Genomic DNA, 17,963 nt, shown 5'->3' on the forward strand with positions numbered 1-17,963 from the left:
GGTCGTCCTTGGTTCGCAGGCAGACCCTATGTACTGCCGGGTTCCCATTATTGTGGGAGCTTTTCATGTGCTCCTTTCGGGCGGCCCTGGGGGCTGGAGCTGCCCTCCGGGGGCAGCTGCCGTCGCGCAGAGCTCATCGCTTTCCGCGGAACGAGAAACAGCAGAGCTGCTGTTCCGTCCGTTCTCCTTCACAGATTCCCCTGCTGTCTCCCGCTGAAGTTCAGTGCCCTAATTTAGCACCAATGGACGCCCCTCGGTTCTGGTGAGAGCCCCTGGGATTGTCCCAAGCCCCAGCACCGCGCAAACTTCCATCGAAGGCACCGCCTCTGATGCATTGCCCACGGAACGGCGCTTTAAAATCATCGCTGACATAACGATGATGTTCCCTTCATCACCAGTGTCCCTTCGTGTGGTGCTCCACAGCCACCACACAAACCAGTTTTGCTCTTCGCCTTCCGTTTTGCCTTTTCTGGTGTAACAGTTTCTTCTGGCAGCCGCCGTTGCTCTGAGCACAACGCGCGTGGCTGGACTAGCGACGTCCAGCCGCAGGAAAAGGGGAGGATTGCCTGAAAATGTAAGGTAGGGAGGGAGAATGAGTGCCCTCCGAGGCGGTGTAAGGGCAGAGGAGGGTGGAGGAAGAGCTCGCTGAACATGTCAGGAAGTGAGACATGATGAGGAGTCGTGTGGAAATGAATGGTACCACAGAAGGATCACAAAGATGAATTCCTCCATCATTTGGGTCAAATGGGCTCTAAGAATGGGTCCAACGGAGAGAAGGGAATAGGGAATGGTTTGGGTATGGCAAACGGAAGGCAAACGTAAGATGAGGGGTTTTAAACAGAGGTTAGATTGTCTGCTGTGATACCAAGGGAAGTGTCTGTGTTAAAGGTGTTCAGTGCAACTTAATTCTTTAGTACAGCATTGTAATGTAATTAGGGTCAGTGAATTGAAATGGAGAGGAGATCTTTGAGATTGGAGACCCTGAAAAGAAGGATTAGGTGGAAGGGTGGCCCAAAAAGTGAGTAGGGACCCTGTGTATAAAGGCACACTTGAGACTGCCTTGAGCTGGATGCGGAAGGGAAAGCACAAACAGGCAGGGAGGAGCATGCCTGGGGCTCAGGCAAGCAGAGCAGTGGCTTCACAAAACGGGCAAGGCTGGATTCCCCCCCTCGTGGCACCACTCTGTTATTCCCTTCATGGCAGCAGTGTCTTACATTTGAGACTGCCTTGAGCTGGATCCCGAAGGGAAAGTGCAAACAGGCAGGGAGGAGCATGCCTGGGACTCAGGCAAGCAGAGCAGTGGCTTTACACAACGGGCAAGGCCGGATTCTGCCCCCGTGGCACCACTCTGTTATTCCCTTCATGGCAGCAGTGTCTGTGTTGTAACTGGTCCTTGATATTTAATATTACTGAGCACTGGATCTTAGCTGTGACCCAGAGCTGTTTACCTGAGTGGTGTGAGGATCAGACACTCGTGTGTGGGGTTGGGAAGGCAGCGTGGTAGGATCTGGGTGCTGACATGGTGCTGACTACATGCACGTTCTGGTGATCAAAGCTGCCTGACACATCACTGTCCATAGTGGAAAATGACAAGAGGACAAGCTATGCCAAAACACAAAAGCAGGGTGGTGAGGTTTAAAAATGTTAAAAACAAGTGAAGACAAATTAATGTAGAGTCCTGTAAACAAGCACTGGGCAATGCTGCAAAATTAGAGATGTAGCAGAAAGATGAAGAACTGATTTCATGGTAGATGAGTAGTAAATTAATGGAATAAAGACTAATATCATTGTAGGCTGCTGATACTTCTCAAAAGGTGAGTACATCTGAGAGGCAAATGTGCAATTACTTTGATTTTGGCCATTCACTAATCAGTTTCTGCTAGCACTGCTAGTATTTCAGGCACCACAATTAAGAACTACAGCTCGTCATTCCAATATTATATTTGAGGACAATCTGCCTTTGAGGGGGTTTCTCTGCACAACAGGAGGATGTTGAGCCCAAAATTCTTGGGTTTCTTCATTGTAAACTGGAGTCACAGATGGGTAGGTAGAAGCTGTGTGTTTTACCTGTGTGTGCACCTGGGGGATCAATATGTGGCTTTTCAGCTCTTCCTGGACAGATGGATTTATCCTTGTTGCAGGTTAATGTTAAGGACATACATCAGTCTTTCCTGTGACTTTAACAGATGTTATTGCATTGACTCGGGATGTTTAGAACGACTGTGCATCACTACAGAGCAGAAAACCCACAGCTTCTCAGGTATTGTAGATAACATCGTTGCAGAAGAGGAATCCAGGGCAGGTTGGGAGTAGGGGGAGTCTGAATGACAATTCTGTAGTAATTGGATAGGAATTGGGTATTTCTGCACTTAACAATCAAGAAAAGACAAAGGAATAAGCAGCAAACCATGAGTACTTGCATTGTTACAGTGTGAAATGGGTTATTGACAGATTTATGTCCTCTGTGGATTGAGGTGGATGCACAGCAGCAGCTCTGTAGCTTTCTCTCTGATTTCTGCTGCCACCCCTGCTACCCCTCAGCTGTAAGGGATTCTGTAGCATCAATGAGCAGAAGTAAAATGCAACATTCAGGTACTGCCAGGACCTCCTGGAGTTAAAAAAAAATCACATCTGTAGACAGTCGTGCTGGAGCAGACCAAGATCTGTTCAAGTGTGCCAGGATGAGAACCTCACTGTGAGGTTTTGCTGAGTTGTGAAGATGCAAACAGATGTATATTGATTTTTTTTAAATTTAATGTACAACTTTTGGCTGTGCTCCAGATTTTCTCTCTTTTAAAAAGGCCCTATGTATTCTATATATAATTGAAATGTTCTGTTTCACTTGCCTGGAAATTCTCAGCTGCAGAAAGAGGCACAATGAATATGAGGAGGGTTAAGATCTGTCCTTGTTACACATTTAAAGCCTCTTGCTTTTGATCGATCATCAGGATCTCATCACAACAAGCTCTCACAGAAGGGAAGTGGAAATAGAGGAATAGAGGAGATGGAGGTGCTGCCAGGGCCCATCTGTATAAACTGCTGCTAAGGATCATTCCGGGAAGGTTTTCCAGGAGGATATTTTGAAATGCTTTTCTGCCTTCTTATACCTGCTTTGGGGTGTATTTGGTAACTGTTCCGTCTGTGAGGAAAGCTGGGGGAGAGAGCTTTGATGTATTTTTTTTTCACTCATGATTTGCAGTCTCTGTGTGGTACCAGCTCATTTCTCCCCACAATCTCTGGGTATGTCCTAAATGCAAAACCTCTTTAGTGCTGATATTTATTTCTATGCGAGTAATTGAACTTCCGCAGCCTCCCATTTCCCCCTGCCACCCAAGCCACCCCCATCGTGCTTTGGGAGGCTGGATGGGAGCTCATCTGTGGCTGGGGGGTGATCTGACTGTCAGAGCAGAGACCCTTCCCTCCAATAATTCGTGTTAATTTCTCTTGTTTAGAAGGTGAAGCAGGAAGGAACCTCTATTTTCTTTTTCTTTTTATTTTTTTTTTTTTTTCCTGTAAAGTCAGAGGTAGAGTCGGCTGCCTCCTCTAATTGTGCTCTTAAACCCCCTCTGGGAAATGTTGTGCTCAGCCGGAGCGTGTCTGGGCTGTGCTGACCCATGTTTAGCCGATGCCTGTCACTTCTCATCCACCTTTCCCTTCCAGCGCGGTTCCCTGACAGCGCATCCTCTCTCTGCCTCTCCCGCCAGGAGCGGAGGGAGGAGGGGGCTCTGCTCTGCCTCTCTTTTTCACGGAAACACATCCATGACGCGCACTCGGCTGCGCGCAGCCCCCCGCTCCGTCGGGGCGTTAAAGAAAGACGGGGAGAAGGGACGGGGAGGAGAAGCGGCCGGCGGGGCAGCGGCGGCGGGGGGAGCGCAGCCCCCTCCCCGGTGGCGCGGGTGTCCCGCGGCCTCTGGGTGGCGCCGCCGCCGCCCGTCTAAGAACCGCGCGGGGCCGGCGCTCCGGTCACAGCGAGCGNGCACGGCCCGGGGCAGCGCAGCCGCCGCGGAGCCTCCCGCGCCTGCACCGGACTGGCCGCCGGGGCGCCCCGGTGCCCGATCGCTCCGCGGCGGGAACTTGGGGTGTCCGCTGAAATTCTGGATTATGTTCCTGCTGAGCCGGTCTGCGGGGAGCTGAGCCAGGGGAGGAAGCATGCGGGGCTATTTAATGGTTTTCTGCCTTATTTGCTGCACCGCGGAGGGGCAAATAGTGTATTCCATCGCCGAGGAAACAGAGCGAGGAGCGTCTGTTGGGAACATAGCAAAGGATTTAGGAATAGATGCAGCTACACTTTCAGCTCGGAAATTTCGCATGATCACCGGTTCAAGTAAGCAATATTTTAATATAAATGCCAGCACAGGGGCTTTGTCTGTTAACGAGCCCATAGACAGAGAACAGCTTTGTGAGTTAAAGTCTGTCTGTCTTCTGAATTACGAGCTCGTGTTAGAAAACCCTCTAGAGCTTTACAGGATGGAATTCAAAGTGTTGGACATAAATGACAACTCCCCCAGCTTTCCCTTAAGTGAATATCATATAAACGTGCCGGAGTTCCTGTCACCTGGGGCACGGTTTACACTCCCCAACGCCCAGGATCTGGATGAAGGTGCTAACAGTGTCCAGAATTATACTCTGAGCCCTGATGAACATTTCTATTTGGAAATGCAAATACGCGGGGATGGGAGTAAATATCCTGAATTGGTGCTGAAGAAAGCCTTAGACAGGGAGCAGCAAGCCACTCACAGACTTGTGCTTACAGCCAAAGATGGTGGGAACCCTCCAAAGTCTGGTGATGTCCCGGTCATTGTGACTGTGCTGGATACCAATGACAATGCACCAGAATTTGAGCACTCAGTCTACAGGGCGAGTATCTTGGAGAACTCCCCCAGTGGCACTTTGGTAGTCCAAGTGCATGCCACGGACTTGGATGAAGGTCCAAATGGAGAGGTCAGGTATTCCTTTAGCAATACAACTTCTGCTGACTTACAGCGAATGTTCTCAATTCACCCACACACTGGGGAGGTGACAGTCAATGGTGTTTTAGCTGTTCAGAGACCCCTTCTCGAGATGCTGATTGAGGCAAGGGATAATGGGGCATTTGGCATGTCCAGCACAGCTAAGCTGCTGGTGGAAATCACAGATGTGAACAATCATGGCCCAGAGATTACAATTACATCCCTTTCCAGTCCCATTCCTGAGGATGCGGTTCCTGGCACAGTGATAGCTCTGCTGAGTATTTTGGATAAGGACCCCGGGGAGAATGGGAAAGTAGCCTGTCAGATCTCTGAAAACCTTCCCTTCCAGTTAAAGCCTTCCCTTCAAAACTACTACAGCCTTGTCACCAGTGAGCTTCTGGACCGAGAGCTGATCAGTGAGTACAACATCACCATTACTGCCACGGACTTGGGTTCTCCTCCTCTCACCACTCAGAAGACTGTTTGGGTGCAGATTTCTGACGTGAATGATAACCCCCCAGTCTTCAGTGCTGATGCATTCGATGTGTTTGTGGAGGAGAACAATCCACTTGGTGCTTTTCTCTACCAGGTTTCGGCGTCTGACCCTGATATAGGGGAGAATGGACGGGTCTCTTACACACTCAGGAATTCCACAGTTGCAGGCAGTGCTCTGACCAGCTTTTTGTCTATGAACCTGGCCAATGGGAGCATCTATGCAAAACGTGCCTTTGATTTTGAGCAGCTTAGGAGCTTCCATTTCCAAGTGGAAGCCAAGGACAATGGGTCACCAGCCTTGAGTGCTGCCATAACAGTGAATGTTTACATCTCAGACCAGAATGACAATGCCCCAGAAATCCTGTACCCCACCAGCCAGAACGGCTCAGTAGCTGTGGAAGTTGTGCCCCGCCTGGCTGATGAGGACTACCTGGTGACCAAAGTGGTGGCAGATGACGAGGACAATGCAGAGAACGCCTGGCTTTCCTATCACCTCGCCCATTCCTCCGACTCCACCCTGTTCCAGCTGTCACCGCACACCGGCGAGCTGCGCACCACGCGCTCCATGCGCTCCACCGACTTCCTCAAGCACAAGGTGGTGGTGGTGGTGCGGGACCACGGGGATCCGCCGCTCTCCTCCACCGTGACCGTGGGCATCCTGCTGGCTGACACCCTGCCCCAGGCTCTGCCAGACTTCGATGACAGCGGGGAGCCACCGCCCCTGCTCAACGCCACGAACATCTACTTGATCGTTTCCCTTGCCTGTGTCTCGTTCATCTTCGCGGCGTTCATCTTCTTCCTCGCCATCATCCGGCTCTGCCGGTGCCGGACTTGCTGCTGCTGTGGCTGCTGCTGCCCAGCTGAGGACTATAAAAAGTATTGCTACAGTGTGCACATGCTTCCCAGCTCCCACCTCCCACCAGACATGCTGGAGGTCACTGGTGTGGGTAAACTCACTCACACCTACTTGTACAGGGCATCTGTAGGTCTTGGGCCTGGTAACAGCAGCATCCCAAATGGAGATGCTGGGAATGTTCCTAGTGGCTCAAGGTTACAAGTGCCAGGACCCTGCATCCAAGTGCAGCAGGTCCAGAGTGACCGGTTGAGCGCTGTCCTCGTGGTAAGTGCTTCTTCCTTTCACTTGTTTTCTTGGCCTCATGCCTGCACTAGGCTGCTCAGTGCAGAACATACTGAGGGCATTTGCAGGAAAACAGCCATCAATTCATGGCACCTGAAGGAAATTTCGGTTTATTTAATGTATTTCCTAATGTGAAGAATCTCTTTGGCTGAAATATTGTCATGAGATGACAAAAGAGATTTTGTCATGGACAAAAGAGATTTTTTTTTTCCCGCTGTAAACATTAAGGACCTTCAGACACAACTGAAGGTAAAGGTGTAAATGAAAAAAAAAAATACCTTGCAAGCCAAGCCATTGTTTTCAGAGAGCTAAGTAGGGGCATGATACAAGTCCATGCAAGTTTCTGATCAATGGGAGGTTCTAAGATACACTGTGCAGAGTCTATGATTTTATGGTTTTAAATTTTTTTTATCCCTGCCCTGACATTCCTGAGATTTATTTTTATTGAAGTGGAGTAGTTTGTTGAGCCAAGATGCTGGCTTGCAATTCCTAAGATGGATTAGCTGTAATTCCATATCCAGCACCTCTTTAGGAAATGTATGTGACTTGGAGTGCTCATCTCACTTTCCAAGAAATCCATAGGTTTTGTGAATCTAAAATAATTCTCTTCCAGGCCTCTGACTAAGCTGACTTCTTCTCAGTAGTGTGGTGAGTGACTTTGCAGGAGAAAATATCCTCGTGTGATCACAGTGTAGGGCTACACAGTGGACAATGTCTGCAGGCCTAATCTGCTGGGTGTTGCTGCATTACTTGTCCAAGAATCAGTTGTCTTATATCTATTTTTAATAGGTCCTGTGAGTCGTCTTTATATTTTTATGAAGTTTTGAGATGTTTTGCCTGCAGACTGTCAGATTCCTTGGTGTGCATAGCAGGAACTAACCACTGTTGGGTCTGTTCAGGACAGTACTCTGTGTCTGGTAGGAGCTGCTCCAGATGTTTCCAAGGGAAATGTAAGAGCTCAGGTTAGACAGACATGGTGTAATTTGCTTTCTGCTGTTCTCAATCTGTAGCCATTATGTTTATTTTCACCTTTGAAATCTTTATTTTACAGTTAAATACATATAAATGCTCAGCTCCTTTTTGAACCTTGATGTAAGGGTAGCTTCAATAACTTCTTTGGACTATCAAATATACATTAAATTATATAACACTTTGGTTTATAACTCTTGAATTCCCAAGCAGTGAATTTTGGAAGCTTTCCCTCCTAGATAAGTTCCAGATTTGCTCTTCACTATGCAATTCGTTCATCATGCCTTCCCCTATTCATGTGTTGACCAGATTTGATTTACACATGATGGTTTTCCTAGTATTTAATCAGGCATAATTTGTTTTAATTCTGTTATCTGCAGCAGCAGAGGGTTGCAGATGTTGTGGGTTCAGAGAGGGGTATGTGGAATACGTAGGTCTTGCAAAAGAAGAAGAGTTGATGTCCTTCCTGAAAAAACTGTAGAACCTAGGAAAATAGCAGATGGCAGTATGTAAATAACCTGTACCTAATGCATTGGATACTTTGGGAATATCATTGATTATCTGAGGATCTGCAAAACAAAAAAAAAGGTTGAGTTAGAACCTTTGTAATGATGAGGTGAAAAGTGTTTTGGCAATATCTTGACTCAGAAGGTGTCTGCAGACCCTGACAGTGTCAGGGGGGTGTAACTTTGGCTGGAGAGTAGTTCATAATTGCAAAACTTATAATAGTGATGACATATATATAGCAACAACAACAACAATAAAAACCCAACCAAACCCCTCAAAAAACTGTCACAACTCATTTCTTTGTTCCAGTTGAGCAAGATCTGGAAACTCAGGTTACCAACACATTAAAGAACCAAATAATAATAAAAATGCCCAGGTATCCCTAATCTCCATAATTAGAACAACTGTAATGTGTCTCATTGCTTCTTGCTGTGTTTCAGTCATTCAGGTGAATTTTTAAACTTGTAACATGAGATGCTTTTTTGCAGATTTTCATAGTGGGCAAAATAAATCCCAGATGGCATCTTTGGCAATTTTATTTCCTTGGCTTCTAATACTCAGAGATGGGCAACCATAGATCTGGCTTATGTGGAAAGCCCAAAGGCTTTACATTAATTGAGCAGAGTAGGGGAGAAGAGGCAAAGACTGTAAAAATCCATTTATCTACCCTTGAAACCAAAATAATGCTGACAATTAATAACAATTAATTTGATGCTGATCATTCCATATGCATATATATATATATATGGAGCTCTTACATTTATATATGCATATATATATATACACATACATATATATACATACACACACGCACACATATATATATATGTATGTATGTACTGACCATTAGAAATTTCAGCTAAAAAATTTAAAATTTAATTTTGGATGTTGACTAAATGCAGTCTGTAAGTGCTTTCAGACTGATTAATTTGGAATTAAAAATATAAACCTACATGACCCTTTTGAGGAGAGGTGATTGTATTGCTCCCTAAGAAATAGATGTAACAGAAAGCAACAAATATTTAAAAGGCATTGGGAACAACTTCATAGTTATCATTTAAAGCACTGAAAAGTACTTTAAAATTACAATTTTAGCAGAACTTAAATAGACCTGATTTTTTTTTTAATTGAGAAGGTGATTACAATTTCCAGTACATGTAGGATAGAAAAATGAAAATTCAATTGAATTTCCAGAAATAAGGTGTATTTCCAAAATGTAGGTCTATTTCTTTACTCTTATTCTGCTTTTGCTACTGAATTAAACAATAGGTTTGAATGTTTTACACATGCAGATGCATGAGACCCATTTGTGCTTTTATGTTTTCTATTTGGGTTAGAGCTATGAATAGCTCTGTGCATGGCCATAAGAGCAGTAGAGTAAACTGTAATTGTATCTTTTCCAGTATTTTGTTGTGTCTTTCTGCAGCATGGCATAAATGGCAGCTAAGTGAAGAGCTGGGTACGCTGCTGTGCTATACAGAGATAAAGGCACGAGTGATTACTAAAGTAAGCAGTGGCTCCCTGACTGATTTCTGGGATTGTCATGTAGCCATGGATTGCTGCAGTTCTTTTGTTTGCTTGTGTTGGCCATTGTGCTGCACAAAAGGCTCATTGATTATCTGAGGATCTGCAAAACAAAAAAAAAGGTTGAGTTAGAACCTTTGTAATGATGAGGTGAAAAGTGTTTTGGCAATATCTTGACTCAGAAGGTGTCTGCAGACCCTGACAGTGTCAGGGGGGTGTAACTTTGGCTGGAGAGTAGTTCATAATTGCAAAACTTATAATAGTGATGACATATATATAACAACAACAACAATAAAAACCCAACCAAACCCCTCAAAAAACTGTCACAACTCATTTCTTTGTTCCAGTTGAGCAAGATCTGGAAACTCAGGTTACCAACACATTAAAGAACCAAATAATAATAAAAATGCCCAGGTATCCCTAATCTCCATAATTAGAACAACTGTAATGTGTCTCATTGCATCTTGCTGCGTTTCAGTCATTCAGGTGAATTTTTAAACTTGTAACATGAGATGCTTTTTTGCAGATTTTCATAGTGGGCAAAATAAATCCCAGATGGCATCTTTGGCAATTTTATTTCCTTGGCTTCTAATACTCAGAGATGGGCAACCATAGATCTGGCTTATGTGGAAAGCCCAAAGGCTTTACATTAATTGAGCAGAGTAGGGGAGAAGAGGCAAAGACTGTAAAAATCCATTTATCTACCCTTGAAACCAAAATAATGCTGACAATTAATAACAATTAATTTGATGCTGATCATTCCATATGCATATATATATATATATGGAGCTCTTACATTTATATATGCATATATATATATACACATACATATATATACATACACACACGCACACATATATAGCAAAGACTGTAAAAATCCATTTATCTACTCTTGAAACCAAAATAATGCTGGGTGTAATTAATTTGATGCTGACACACGCACACATATATATATATGTATGTATGTACTGACCATTAGAAATTTCAGCTAAAAAATTTAAAATTTAATTTTGGATGTTGACTAAATGCAGTCTGTAAGTGCTTTCAGACTGATTAATTTGGAATTAAAAATATAAACCTACATGACCCTTTTGAGGAGAGGTGATTGTATTGCTCCCTAAGAAATAGATGTAACAGAAAGCAACAAATATTTAAAAGGCATTAGGAGCAACTTCACAGTTATCATTTAAAGCACTGAAAAGTACTTTAAAATTACAATTTTAGCTGACCTGATTTTATTTTGTTGTTTTTTTTAATTGAGAAGGTGATGACAATTTCCAGTACATGTAGGATAGAAAAATGAAAATTCAATTGAATTTCCAGAAATAAGGTGTATTTCCAAAATTTAGGTCTATTTCTTTACTCTTATTCTGCTTTTGCTACTAAATTAAACAATAGGTTTGAATGTTTTACACATGCAGATGCATGAGACCCATTTGTGCTTTTATGTTTTCTATTTGGGTTAGAGCTATGAATAGCTCTGTGCATGGCCATAAGAGCAGTAGAGTAAACTGTAATTGTATCTTTTCCAGTATTTTGTTGTGTCTTTCTGCAGCATGGCATAAATGGCAGCTAAGTGAAGAGCTGGGTACGCTGCTGTGCTGTACAGAGACAAAGGCACGAGTGATTACTAAAGTAAGCAGTGGCTCCCTGACTGATTTCTGGGATTGTCATGTAGCCATGGATTGCTGCAGTTCTTTTGTTTGCTTGTGTTGGCCATTGTGCTGCACAAAAGGCCAGTGAGATATTTCTACATTCAGAGCATAGTGACCTCTCTGTGACTTGGCATTCGATATTTAGGTTACACCCAAAAATAGATGCAAACCTTGCAATGGAGAATTTTTCTCGCTCAGCTGTAATGGGAGTGGAATAATTTTGCACAACATGGCATGCATTTCCTGTGACAAAAATGGATCCACTTCCATTGAGACAGGCTGGCAATTGAGGCTGAACTGCTGCAGGCTAAGCATCAGTGGCTTCCTTCCTTCTTCCTTTCACACAAGTGAAGAGCAGATGTGTGTCAAGCCCTCCCTGTGGCTCATTCTGATGGGAACAGCACAGCAAGTGTAAGAGTGAAGCACCTTCCCAATTCCTCCTGTCAGTGCTAATAACAACCTGTCCAGAACCAGCATCTCATGTCCACATTACAAGAATTCAGTTTTTAGGAAGATTTCTTGGCTATGAGAGTTACTCTTGGGGTCAGGCCTAGAAAATCCTAGAAGGAGCAGTGATCAAAGAAAATTCACCAAGGGAAAGTGCCTCCTTCTGACCCTGACTTTTGACTTTTCTTGTCTGATGCCTGCCTTGGAGTGTTATTTTTAGAGGTAAGGGAAGGGAGAGTGACAGCAGGAGCTGGTTGAGACAAAGGGCTTGAGGGATATGGAGAGTAATATGATTGTATTTGGAGATGGATAAGGGGAAGGGAAGGATGGAGCTGAATGGTGACATAGGCTAAGGAATGATAATCCTTTTACGAAAGCATAACTCAATTTAGATCAAGTCTAGTCCTTTCCTGTATCAGTCACAATTTAATCTTAAATATTTAAATTCAAATATTTACATTTTAATTGTAAAAATAATAATTTTAATTACAAAATTCACTAGATTGTGCCCATTATTCCTATTGGAAAGTAATTCCTCCAAGGCTTTGAAATGCTCTTCTGACATCCTGCCAACTGTTCTTTGCTGTGAGTTTGTAGACTTTTGATTTTGTGCCAGCAATTCCCTTTTAATGTGAGTAGTTCTTTCCCTCTTTATATCTTGATTTATCCATGATTTAGAAAGCAACCACATCCTTTCTTAGTCTGTGTTTTACCAAGTTGATCTCTTTCAGTCTTTTTTCTTATGGTCACCTCTGCACTTATCTGGTTATGCTGATATCCCTTCTCAGCATCAGTTTTTCATTTTTGGATATATATTTCTTGCTTTTGTTGCAAATATGTGACCAGACTTACATATGTTTCAGAGAAAGGACTTCTCATGTAGACAGGAATACTTCCTTGCCCAGGTCATAGGGAATACATCACCTGATTTCTCTCGGGAGGCCAATTACCTCCTCCAGAGTTTTAATAAGTTGATTAATCAGTCACATAGCTGTTATTGCAGAACTTCTTTGGGGGTAGAGGTGGATGGGTAAAGGTTAATTCCCAAGATGGTTCTTCTGCCTAAATTCATCCATCTAAATGCTGGATGTTTGGGCCTTAGGTGTTAAAAAGTCTTAGTCACATGAACAAATCATCCTGCTCATCTTTGTTATGTGAATTTAGACAAAGCCTACAAGACAGCCCTGAGAGTAAATGAATGACTTTTATCTTGACAGATATCCAGATTTTGGAGTGAATGATTTCATATGATTGTCCTCTGGAACTGTTGTTAGAATAGCCCAACTTCTTGTGTCTTAAACTTTTAATGTTGCACTATATTCAATATTTTACTAAAATCAGAATAGATAAGATGAATTTCAGTTTGTTTCTATTGAAGATAATTGAAAACCAGTCTAGGAAATTGATAAATCTATGACTATTTTCCTTCCTTTTCAGTGTACCTTCATTTCTCTTTATTTAGTCTCTCTTCATTTAGTCTTTCCTCCAAATTTTCATCCAAACAAACAGGGTATTGGGCTTGTGGTCGCACAGGCTGGATTTCACCATTTAAAATTATCTACAGCTGTTTTTCTTCAATGAGATTATTCTACTTCACACTTGACAGCTTCATATAAAAAAAAACCAAAAAAACAAAAAAAAACCCAAAAAAAACCAACCAACCAACCAAAAAAACCCCCACAAAACAACAAAAAACCTAAGCCAAAACAAATTCTCTTCACTCCTATGCTTTTATTTATAAATTCTTTCAGAAATCTATAATGGAAATCAGGTAGTGGGGAATTAAGGATTTTTAACTCTCAGCTTTTTGGTTCTTCCTTGGTGACAGCAATTTCTGTTCCCTTGAGTAATTCAATGTCACACGTATATTCACATATTCAATGTCACACTCAAGATACTGAAAACAGAGGAAAATACAGATTAATTATCATAAAATGGAATGGTGGCTCTAGGGGATGATTGGTCCATGAAATAGACCTGATTTTTTTTTTAATTGAGAAGGTGATTACAATTTCCAGTACATGTAGGATAGAAAAATGAAAATTCAATTGAATTTCCAGAAATAAGGTGTATTTCCAAAATGTAGGTCTATTTCTTTACTCTTATTCTGCTTTTGCTACTGAATTAAACAATAGGTTTGAATGTTTTACACATGCAGATGCATGAGACCCATTTGTGCTTTTATGTTTTCTATTTGGGTTAGAGCTATGAATAGCTCTGTGCATGGCCATAAGAGCAGTAGAGTAAACTGTAATTGTATCTTTTCCAGTATTTTGTTGTGTCTTTCTGCAGCATGGCATAAATGGCAGCTAAGTGAAGAGCTGGGTACGCTGCTGTGCTATACAGAGATAAAGGCACGAGTGATTACTAAAGTAAGCAGTGGCTCCCTGACTGATTTCTGGGATTGTCATGTAGCCATGGATTGCTGCAGTTCTTTTGTTTGCTTGTGTTGGCCATTGTGCTGCACAAAAGGCCTGTGAGATATTTCTACATTCAGAGCATAGTGACCTCTCTGTGACTTGGCATTCGATATTTAGGTTACACCCAAAAATAGATGCAAACCTTGCAATGGAGAATTTTTCTCACTCAACTGTAATGGGAGTGGAATAATTTTGCACAACATGGCATGCATTTCCTGTGACAAAAATGGATCCACTTCCATTGAGACAGGCTGGCAATTGAGGCTGAACTGCTGCAGGCTAAGCATCAGTGGCTTCCTCACACAAGTGAAGAGCAGATGTGTGTCAAGCCCTCCCTGTGGCTCATTCTGATGGGAACAGCACAGCAAGTGTAAGAGTGAAGCACCTTCCCAATTCCTCCTGTCAGTGCTAATAACAACCTGTCCAGAACCAGCATCTCATGTCCACATTACAAGAATTCAGTTTTTAGGAAGATTTCTTGGCTATGAGAGTTACTCTTGGGGTCAGGCCTAGAAAATCCTAGAAGGAGCAGTGATCAAAGAAAATTCACCAAGGGAAAGTGCCTCCTTCTGACCCTGACTTTTGACTTTTCTTGTCTGATGCCTGCCTTGGAGTGTTATTTTTAGAGGTAAGGGAAGGGAGAGTGACAGCAGGAGCTGGTTGAGACAAAGGGCTTGAGGGATATGGAGAGTAATATGATTGTATTTGGAGATGGATAAGGGGAAGGGAAGGATGGAGTTGAATGGTGACATAGGCTAAGGAATGATAATCCTTTTACGAAAGCATAATTCAATAAAACATAATTTAGATCAAGTCTAGTCCTTTCCTGTATCAGTCACAATTTAATCTTAAATATTTAAATTCAAATATTTACATTTTAATTGTAAAAATAATAATTTTAATTACAAAATTCACTAGATTGTGCCCATTATTCCTATTGGAAAGTAATTCCTCCAAGGCTTTGAAATGCTCTTCTGACATCCTGCCAACTGTTCTTTGCTGTGAGTTTGTAGACTTTTGATTTTGTGCCAGCAATTCCCTTTTAGTGGGAGTAGTTCTTTCCCTCTTTATATCTTGATTTATCCATGATTTAGAAAGCAACCACATCCTTTCTTAGTCTGTGTTTTACCAAGTTGATCTCTTTCAGTCTTTTTTCTTACCCTGCGTTTTACCAAGCTGAACAAGTTGATCTCTTTCAGTCTTTTTTCTTATGGTCACCTCTGCACTTATCTGGTTATGCTGATATCCCTTCTCAGCATCAGTTTTTCATTTTTGGATATATATTTCTTGCTTTTGTTGCAAATATGTGACCAGACTTACATATGTTTCAGAGAAAGGACTTCTCATGTAGACAGGAATACTTCCTTGCCCAGGTCATAGGGAATACATCACCTGATTTCTCTCGGGAGGCCAATTACCTCCTCCAGAGTTTTAATAAGTTGATTAATCAGTCACATAGCTGTTATTGCAGAACTTCTTTGGGGGTAGAGGTGGATGGGTAAAGGTTAATTCCCAAGATGGTTCTTCTGCCTAAATTCATCCATCTAAATGCTGGATGTTTGGGCCTTAGGTGTTAAAAAGTCTTAGTCACATGAACAAATCATCCTGCTCATCTTTGTTATGTGAATTTAGACAAAGCCTACAAGACAGCCCTGAGAGTAAATGAATGATGTTAAAAAGTCTTAGTCATGTGCTCAGAACAAATCATCCTGCTCATCTTTGTTATGTGCGTTTAGACAAAGCCTACAAGACAGCACTGAGAGTAAATGAATGACTTTTATCTTGACAGATATCCAGATTTTGGAGTGAATGATTTCATATGATTGTCCTCTGGAACTGTTGTTAGAATAGCCCAACTTCTTGTGTCTTAAACTTTTAATGTTGCACTATATTCAATATTTTACTAAAATCAGAATAGATAAGATGAATTTCAGTTTGTTTCTATTGAAGATAATTGAAAACCAGTCTAGGAAATTGATAAATCTATGACTATTTTCCTTCCTTTTCAGTGTACCTTCATTTCTCTTTATTTAGTCTCTCTTCATTTAGTCTTTCCTCCAAATTTTCATCCAAACAAACAGGGTATTGGGCTTGTGGTCGCACAGGCTGGATTTCACCATTTAAAATTATCTACAGCTGTTTTTCTTCAATGAGATTATTCTACTTCACACTTGACAGCTTCATATAAAAAAAAACCAAAAAAACAAAAAAAAACCCAAAAAAAACCAACCAACCAACCAAAAAAACCCCCACAAAACAACAAAAAACCTAAGCCAAAACAAATTCTCTTCACTCCTATGCTTTTATTTATAAATTCTTTCAGAAATCTATAATGGAAATCAGGTAGTGGGGAATTAAGGATTTTTAACTCTCAGCTTTTTGGTTCTTCCTTGGTGACAGCAATTTCTGTTCCCTTGAGTAATTCAATGTCACACGTATATTCACATATTCAATGTCACACTCAAGATACTGAAAACAGAGGAAAATACAGATTAATTGTCATAAAATGGAATGGTGGCTCTAGGGGATGATTGGTCCATGCGTGCTATAATTTTGTACCAATACTCTGTGCATCCTCTGCTTCCCACTGGAGATAAGCTGCTGGATTTTAGTGTGGCTCAATATAACTCTGTTAATTTCTGGGGTTACAGTTTACTTGTTTCAAAATAACAAAAGGAGTTGTGACTTGCTAAAGATTATTTAAAATCACAATTAATCAAAAGAATGGTGAAAAAAATCCAGCACCCAAACTAAAAAGGGGGAAGCAGGCACATGGGAATGAAGGTATTTAATTGAGAATTTGTAAGGCAAAGAAGAGGCAGGGCAATAGCTCAAAGATTTGGTGCTATCAGAGGCATTTGGAGAACAAAACCAAATTTGACCAATAAGGCAACTGGAAGTTAAATATCATAGAAATAAGGTACATTAAAAAAAAAAAAAGGTTTGAAGCTTCTAGTCTTTGAGCAGTCTCTCTAAGGAAGATGAACATATTTTTGTTCTTTGGATTCTTTCTTCTCCAAAGGAATGATTTTAATATTTTGATCTGTTAAGTTCTTCCATCTCCCCTATGACTGATCCTAGTCTGTTGGGTCTTGACACTGTTTTTAGTGGCTTTTTACTTATTTCTTACTCTGCAAAAGTCAAGCATCTTTGCACCACTGGCCCGCAAAATCAAAGTTTATGGTGCTCCCTCACAAAACCCGAAGGAACTGACTCCAAAATGTTCTGTGGTGTTATTTCTCAACCTTTTCCAATTCCTTTGTTGGGGTCAGAAGCAAGGGAAGCCTTACAGCTGAGTGGTCTTTTCATCTTTTGAACTACACAGCTGTTTGCTCTGTGTCTTGGGAACCTGTTTTAGACAGCTTTTAGGTTCTGCTTTGTAGCCAAAAGTTATATGGAGATTGGTGCTATATCCTTGTGGTTAAAGCAGTTTTCATTACATGTATTAATTTGCAGGATTGTGATCATACCCATAGTATGAAGACATTCCAATGAAAGCTTGAATTCAGTCTTTCAGCTTTGTGATTTCAATAAAAGACAGATGTGGAGCTATGGGAACAGGCCAGTGGTGGGCCTCTAAGATAGCAAAGGGACTGAAGCATTTCTCCTGTGTGGGAAGACAGAGGGCTGGGACTTTTTTAGCCAAGAATAGAGAAGGCTGGGGGGATCTCATTACTGTATGAAAATAGAGCCAGGCTCTTTTCAAGGGCGCCCAGTGAGAAGAAAAGAGGAGGGTGCTCTGTCTAAACTGAAGTAATTTGTTTTGTTGGTTGGGGTTTTTCCCACTGTGAGGATGCTGAGCACTGGCACAGGTTGCCCAGGGAGATTGTGAAGTCTTCATCCTTGCAGATATTCAAAA

At 42.0% G+C, this 17,963-nt stretch overlaps 1 protein-coding gene across 2 annotated transcripts in view; it reads left to right on the forward strand.

Annotated features, from left to right (window-relative positions):
* The first annotated feature begins 4,084 nt into the window (after positions 1 to 4,084).
* Positions 4,085 to 17,963, forward strand: part of LOC120503456 (protocadherin alpha-C2-like) — an 82,188-nt gene continuing 68,309 nt past the window's right edge. For both annotated transcript variants that reach the window (XM_039711946.1, XM_039711948.1), the window contains exon 1: positions 4,085 to 6,564. In XM_039711946.1, the coding sequence (XP_039567880.1) occupies positions 4,150 to 6,564 (2,415 nt within the window). In that variant the 5' untranslated portion in view covers positions 4,085 to 4,149. The remainder of the gene's footprint in view (positions 6,565 to 17,963) is intronic.

This window comes from Passer montanus, unplaced genomic scaffold, assembly GCF_014805655.1.
Source record: "Passer montanus isolate IOZ18808 unplaced genomic scaffold, ASM1480565v1 scaffold257, whole genome shotgun sequence".
In the NCBI taxonomy this organism is placed as follows: Eukaryota; Metazoa; Chordata; class Aves; order Passeriformes; family Passeridae; genus Passer; species Passer montanus.